Source organism: Anneissia japonica, unplaced genomic scaffold, assembly GCF_011630105.1.
Source record: "Anneissia japonica isolate Jap-2015-1 unplaced genomic scaffold, ASM1163010v1 scaffold1949_len687591_cov173, whole genome shotgun sequence".
Taxonomy (NCBI): domain Eukaryota; kingdom Metazoa; phylum Echinodermata; class Crinoidea; order Comatulida; family Comatulidae; genus Anneissia; species Anneissia japonica.
In genome coordinates this window covers 20,265-28,372 of record NW_022754854.1, presented here as the reverse complement: position 1 = coordinate 28,372, position 8,108 = coordinate 20,265, and the positions used below count along the sequence as shown (strand labels likewise).

General features: G+C 36.6%; 1 protein-coding gene across 1 annotated transcript in view; it reads right to left on the bottom strand.

The window, feature by feature from the left end:
• The window catches only part of LOC117123275, a 13,669-nt gene that overhangs the window by 2,318 nt on the left and 3,243 nt on the right, over positions 1-8,108 (bottom strand). Inside the window, exons 5-10 of the mRNA XM_033269133.1 lie at positions 7,786-7,916; positions 4,088-4,259; positions 3,224-3,343; positions 2,308-2,550; positions 1,373-1,717; positions 9-331 (exon numbers count right to left, since the gene is read on the bottom strand). Coding sequence (XP_033125024.1) covers positions 9-331; positions 1,373-1,717; positions 2,308-2,550; positions 3,224-3,343; positions 4,088-4,259; positions 7,786-7,916 — 1,334 coding nt within the window. The remainder of the gene's footprint in view (positions 1-8; positions 332-1,372; positions 1,718-2,307; positions 2,551-3,223; positions 3,344-4,087; positions 4,260-7,785; positions 7,917-8,108) is intronic.

Below are 8,108 nucleotides of genomic sequence, written 5' to 3'. Positions count from 1 at the left end.
TCAGTTGCACTGGAGTCTGACTTGAATACGAGAAACATCGAATTTGAGCTGGACACAAAAGTGCCATTGATCAAACTACCACAGTACTCGCCGTACAGTTCACTAGTATCATTACTCCCGTCATAGATACTTAAGGTATCCCAGTTACTATCACATACACCTATCTGAAAACCATCGACTTCTAGGCTGAAGTCGTCCATGCGTAATTGTATGGTCATTCCTTCGGGAGCGTGGATGAGAGTCTTGCAGGTTGCACCGTTTGGATAGTTTTCCGGATAGTTTGGTGACGTCACTTTACCTTCTTCTGTGAAAGTGTTGTCGCATAACCAAACTAATTGAAGGGGGAAAAGGAAGATAATGATTATAAGGGGCGTTTAGTTTTCTATTGACATCATCTGCTTAAATGAGACTTAGGTCGTAGGTCAGTTTTTGGCAATAAGGAAAATTAATTCATCATCATCATTATGATAATCATAATCAAAATCATCATCATCATAGTCGTCTTCCAATACAGTGTTCATAACATCTTTAATAGAGTATACTCGCACAACGATAAATGATGCATCACTGCCTGTGTTCATGATTTTTGCTGTTTTTAAGATTTTAATAGTGTATATATTATAAATGTCTATAGCGTTAATTCTTGTCATGATATTGTATTAGTATTTGAATTATCATTGTAAACGTCTTTTATTTACTGTTCCGACTGCACAGCTGGGAAGTAAAATAAAAAAGTTGTCAACATAGATGTATGAGAATTAGACTGAAAGTTCCAAAGGCAATAATAGAGTGGTGGTGCTACAAACAACCTGGCCAGATATTGAATTCTACAAAATGTGTCAAAAAAACGTGACTTGCCTAATATGGTCACGATGACATCACATCATGACTATATATGGGCATACAATTTTTTAATCAAATGATAATCTGGACAGGGCTTAATGATCTGGATAATTAATAAGGCTTGTTTGTGATATTTATTGCACTTCAATACATATCAAAATACAATAATAAAAACGGCAAAAACTAAATTCTGAATAAAAAATGAGAAAGGAATGCAGAGAATAGCTATCCCTGAGGTTTGTTCCCATAAGGGTCCACAACAAAAACGACAGAACCAAGAACAAAATAGGTTTACAGTATTATTATTACACAAAGCCATCAAACCTAAACTAGCAAAATACAGCACGATTCAGAAGAGAATTAGATCAGAAACAACAAATTACGGGATAAAGGGTAAAGGCCTTGGCAATTCCATGGTCTATATGGCTTAATTCTTACTCTCATATAATCTAGTTAAAAATTATAATATTAAGCTCAAAAGTTACAAAAATCACGAAGTACCCAAATTACTGTCATGCTTAATACTTACCGCCGCTATAGGATACAAGGAATCCATTGGCATCTGGATCTTCAGTGTAAAAGTCAATTCTAGCTTCTCTGCCCACTACCATAACCACTTTTTCCATCATCTCCACACAGCTTGCTTCCACTGGCTTCGAGTTGGACTCGTTTCCCGCCCTTACGATCAGCATATTTTTCACGCTACCACATTCTTCTGAGTTGGGGTATACCACACTGAAGTCAAACTCAATCATGTTTACAGAAGTTGATGCGATTTGAATCGTCCAGGAATACCATGATCCACCGGGTCCTGAGGATGACCAGCGCGGAGAAGCAATTGAACCACTTTTACCGGTGAATAAAGCGCCGTCTTCTACAAAGAACAAAATGATATCACAGCAGAAAATAAACGGTTATAATAATTGATTATGTTTACAGTGCTTGTGTTAAATAGTGGGCATAATGTATTGATTACCCTCTACGAACCAATCAACTATCTGATTAACAGATCAACCGGCCAATCGCAATCAATCAATCAACAATTGCAAGATGCAAGATAACAAGAAGTCGTCATTCTCATAGAGCAAAAGCCATGGAAATACTTTGTCCTCGGACAGCAATCAAGATGAAAAACACACACAAAAACAAAACAATTTTTTATTAATGGAACTTAGCAACTTCATAATTGTTATAATTGTTAGAAAAATAACTGTATGTTTCTTATTGAATACCTAGCTTTAGCAAAAGAGATTTAAATGACTTTATATTAATTAAATCTATTATATATAGATTTATGTTAATCTCTGTCTGTATTAACAATCTGTATCTTATGTACAGATTGTTAATACAATCTGTACATAAGATACAGATTGTTAATACAGTCTGTATCTTATGTACATGGGACACAAAGCAACTCACAGAAGTTTGTGGACATTATAGTAAACATAATACGGAATAACTTACGTTTAAAATATTGAAGCTCAAAATGCATTATCCCATCATCAGAACTGTCTTCTACCATGCCGGACATGTTTCCTAGTTTGCAGTTTTTACTTCCGCTTGTGTCAAGGTAGTCAAATTGAGTGCACATATAGGCTTCATACTCTAAACATATTTTGGCACATTCATCTAGACTCGATGCCTCGTAGTCATCTGAAATCATTAGTTTCTTTGATTTCTTGTAGTCAAAAAATCTGACATATGTTTCTGCAATTAAAAAATACGCATATACACTAATCACCCATAAAGAGAGTGTTATTAATGTCCTTTATATCCAACACTATTTAACTCAAGATAGTATTGATAAAACTTTATCGCTATCATTATCATCATCATCATCATCATCATCATTATTATCATTATTATCTTTGTCATCATCATTATCATCAAGAACATCATCATTATCATCATCCACTGCAGCGTATTCCGCGCCATCGTCGGACTACAAGTGAAAAAGAAGCATACTTCGTCGCTCACATCACGAACTAACACAATCAAAGTAGATTGTGTTAGTTCGTGAAATCACAGTAGCGCGTCAAAACGAGTGCGTATTGGTTGTCAAGCAATTTTGTATTCTTTACCACACAAAAAGTCCTTAACAACAACAGCGCGTATTTTGACGCGCTCTTTTGATTTCACGAACTAACACAATGGACCTTTCCGCTAAGCTCCGCCCCTTGGATATTGTTGCTAAGGTCCCACAAGTCAGCAGTGTTAAAACATACGCGAACACGTGCGTTTGTGGGACAACGCGTGTTTTTGTAAGACGCGCGCGTATTCCTAGCGCTGTTCTGATTAGTCAGTTGTTAAGTTTGATTGACACTCCGGAAAGGTATATTGAATTTAATTGTGTTAGTTCGTGATGTGAGCGACGACTTACCGCAGTATTTTTCATCTGTATCAAAGTAGCAAGTGTTGCTGCCGTCACATTTTGACTCATACTCAATACAATATCCACCTTCGCAAAGGAATTCTTCATCGTTACATTTATCACCGGGTACTAAAAAACAGACGGAAAGTACTTTAGAGGTCTCTGAATGACTATGTGACTCTTAATTAAAATTAAGAAAAAAAAATATATTCTGTTTACGGTGCTACGCAGCAAAACTAATTTGAATAATATTTCGTATGATTTCCAACCTGCGACTTAACATCTAGTTTCAGGCTTAACTAACAGCTCAAATGTGCGAATGTCAGTTGTATGACAGAAGTAACTTCGGCTTTGATCTGTGCCTATTAGAGTATAGGCCTATGCCTCAGAAAAGTGATGTAAGACTAATGTCCACGTAATTTTTACCACGCCCTTTTTTGGGGATACAAAGATCGCCGTATGACTCGCATTCATAGCGAGAGGTTGCACTATCGAATCTCGCCAGAGAAGATTTCTTTCATACAACTTAAAAGTTAGCTTTTTATTAAAGCAGTCTGACAGTTTAGAAGGGCTATGTTTGAGACGATTATAAGATCATTTTTTCCTACTCGAGCACTGGTTTACTATTTAACTATTTGTTTATAATGATGACATAATTGATGTCGAAATATTGAATACACGATGGCGTGCATTTCAATACTTGGAGTATGTATTATACTTTCTTATTGTCTGTATTGTGTTTAAGGTGCTGCATACGCAGAAAACCTAGTTAGAATATTATTTATATATTCATACAGTATATACAATTTTATAATAATGAGTAAGTTAACACATATCAACAACTTAAATTTGTTATAAATACTTAAACCGTACGTCTTGATGGAACGCTATTGTTAAAGATGGGTTCTATCCATTCAGAAAAGTATGTAACTCTAGCATATACTCCGGGATACGATTCATATCCACAGCCATTTCCCCAGCTCACTACGCCAACTTGCACCCAGTTTTCACCAACTTTAGTTACCATAGGTCCACCACTATCGCCCTGTGAACATGAATTTTTTTTTAAATGAAAGTAGGTAGTTTGAAAGATGAATAATATAATCTGTACCGGTAATTAAAAAATGAAACAATGATTTGCTTGGACAATTCTCATAGCATCAAGCCTTCCACTAGAATTTATTCACGCGAATCAAAAGCTTCGGTTCGCTTCCTGAGCTCTTATTGGTTGCGCATTTTTTCGCTTCGCGCAAAAAGTCAAAAAACAAACTGATAAAAATGTGAATGCGCATGCGCATCATGAACTGACGCTTTCGGCTCGCGCGAATCAATTCGCCTAGTGGAAAAAAGGCTTTAAGTGCACTTTATAAATTAGAGTATTAATCATTCAATCAATTGAGCTAGAAGCAATTAGTCAGTCAGTCAATCAATCAGTCATTCGATCTTTAGTCGGTCGGTCAATTAGTCCGTCAGTAAATTTGTCAACCAGTCAATCAGTCCGCAATCAATCAATCAAATAATTAATCGATCGATCGATATCAATTATTCAGACAGCCAAGCAATCAATTATTTCACGTTGGACTTATTACAGTGGTGGATCCAGGAATTCGAAATAGAAGGGGCCTCTAGGGAGAGACTTTCACAGGACGAAGGTCTATAACACCTTAGCCCATCATAGATGGGGCTGAGGTAAGAACATTTTTGATTATGGCACCTCTAGATGGCACTCTTAAACTTAAATATTCCTTTCTTCATTTTAAAAATAATTTTAAAAGAATTTGTGTGTGGAGTGGGGGTGGGGAGAGGGGTGCTGGTTGGGCTTCGTCTTGTAATGCTTTGACTAGACAAATTATGAATAGCCTAATTTCCGCATTATATCAAAACTATTAAAATAGAATGTTAAGCCATAAAGCAGTTGGATACACAGGAATACTATTTGTCGTTCAGACTATTAAAATTTAGAGGTTTATTAATAGTTTTTATTCCTCTGTGGATTAATACTCCATGGGTGAGGAAATGAGGACTTAGCAAATCCACCAGCGTGTAACCGACTTTTATGTTGCCGATGTAAGGCTTGATTTCCATACAATCGCTACACTATCGCTACGGTGTTATCAGTGCAATCGTTGTAGGCCTACTGTACTGCCTACAGCACTCCCGAAGCAATAGCGGGAAGGTGCCCCGATTTGAACGACTAATCAGCATCGCCAAAAGCGACAGCGTGTAACGATTGACAGTACTTTTCACTGTCCGTGGTACAATTCTAAAAACGCCCTCAAACATTTTAATAAAAGTTGAACTGTTATTTTAACAAAAATTGTTTTCGTTCGAAATTTACATTGAATGGAAAGATAAACAGCCGTAGCAAATGCATTATGAAAACGCCCTCTAGAGCTTGCAATCGTTGTTATACGTGCAGTACCCTAGAGATAACAACCCGATAATGTAAGAATGCTGTAGTAAAATATCAGGCCCTTCCTCCACCCCCCACCCCAAACAACGTATCTTAATCTGAGAACATGCGACATTCGTCTAAAAGCGTAAAAAGGAAACGGTTACTTATGGTTACACAAAACAACGTTTTCATAGCAAAATGTAAAGTTATCATATCGTAATATTATTAGGTGGGAGTTCTAACAACATAACCACATCCTGTATGTGTGCCAAAGAATCCAAAATTATTCGTTTTCTCTAATCTACAAATACAACCAACAACACAGTATGTTGCAATTCCAAAATATTAAATGGCTAAAAATGAACACACGAGTTAATTATAGACTTACATTAATTATAGGCCTAGCGTTTAATTTCTAATTCTTAATGTAGGCCCTACATCAAAAATAAAATCTTTAGCCCATGTTTGTGGCGATAACTACCTAAACGGGAATTAATCAAACCGAATTTAGGCTAATTTATGTGTAGTGACTCAGTAAATGGTACTAAAGTACAGTATAATATTTCAGTGGCATAAATCACTACCATGGATATCCTTGTATAACCACAAAACCCAGGTAAAATGTCAATTTTTCTATAGGAATTAAACAATATGCCTATTAATGGAAAGATAGATTAGAGGTCATATACTGGTTCAATAGGACACCTTCATTAATCACCTAGATTAGTCCACAATTGAAAAGTGTTTGACAATACACGGCACGGCCGTGAACCGACTAGTAGTTGGTTAAAAAAAAAACAAAAAAGAAACATGCCTTGTATTTTGAACACACGACGTCGCTCTTACTGTAATTGTGATCTATTTTAAGCTTATGTAATTTTGTCTATTATTGAAGGATCATGGGTTTGGAATAACACTACAGGTGGCGCTCGAGCAAAACAATTTTTCGGTAACGTAGCACACACTGGTTCGAAGTTTATTCTTTCGAGCATGCATTAAATACCATCAAAATGATGAAATTCACCATTTACATGCTAGATTTCTTTCCTTTCTCCTCCCCTTCCTATTGTACCCAGGCGCAACGTCTATGAAGTTTCACTGGCTAAAACCAGGGGCTCCGGAACATCAAAAGAGCCCCAGAAAAAATCAGGTATTTATATTTATAAATAAGTAACCAAGGACCTTTCAAAGCCAAAGTCTGCCGAGTGATTAGGGCATTTTTATTATCATCACTAGGCCTATCGCCAGTCTACGATTTGTTAAAACTTGCAAAAGTTGCGCGAGTATGCTAACCATGATCAAAAGCATTGTTGACACACATGAGCATGATACATATTTTTTGTTCATAAATATTTATTGATTTTTAATTGACTTGATTTGTTATTTATTGTAATATGTTTATTAGTGATTTCTTAGTATCTAAATAAACTTAGAATTCAAATGTGTAAATTGAAACGGCATTAAAATACGTCATAGAACACTAAAAACGCCGGAGCGGTCCCCCTGTCCCCAGAGTCAGGGACCCTAAAAGGGCCCCTGCCCAGGGGCTTCCGGCCTCTTCGTTACGCCACCGATTGTACCCTTCTTCTGAACCCAACCATGGAGTATACTTGTTGCTCCTGACTCTCTAGATACCTTAATTATGAATTTTTGGTTACGAGCCTTCACACGTTTTTTTTTCACAATATGCATGCCTATGCTTTAAGTACCGTATCTGTTAGAAATCATTGTAGCTTAACTGAAAATGGGAGGCTTTATGTTAAAACGGCTACAACTTTTTTTTTTCTCCAAAGGAGGATTGTAGAGGAGTTTCGCTACGTTAAAGAGAACACGCGTGCGCATCGATTGATACCATCAAAACTTTATTAAAGATTTTACCCTGGTAGCCCCGGCCTTGATTCTGGCATAAATCAACCAGACTACAAGGACTTGGTAGGGTAGGGTCGTTAATCGATCTTTTCGCTGAGCTCCGCCCCTTGGATATTGTTGTAAGGTTACACAGTAGCATAAATGTACGTTTAATGCATGTGCGTTTGTTATTATGTGTTTGTAGGGCACGTGCGTAGTCTTTGTCCTGCTCTGATTGGTCAGTTATTAAGCTGATTTACACTCCGGAAATGTCCAGTTTCGGCCATGGGTTTACGTAGGCGTATGAGCACACGTGTCTTCATCTTACCTGACAAGAGTCGTACCCAGTGGCGCCGGCGCAGATCATGTCATCTGTAATCGGTGAGGTGTAGTTACGTTTGCATTCGTCTTGATTGACAATTGGTAATTCTACCTCAAATAAATCAGGATTTTGACTACCTATAAACAAAAAACATTTTCCAGATAATCACAATTAAATATATAAATGTTAACATTTGTATTAAAAAACGACAATGACATAAATTCAAATTCAATGGCTGTAATAATATATCACACTGTTGAGGAATAATACAACGAATACAAGATTTGACCTAATCAAATATATATATATATATATATATATATATATAT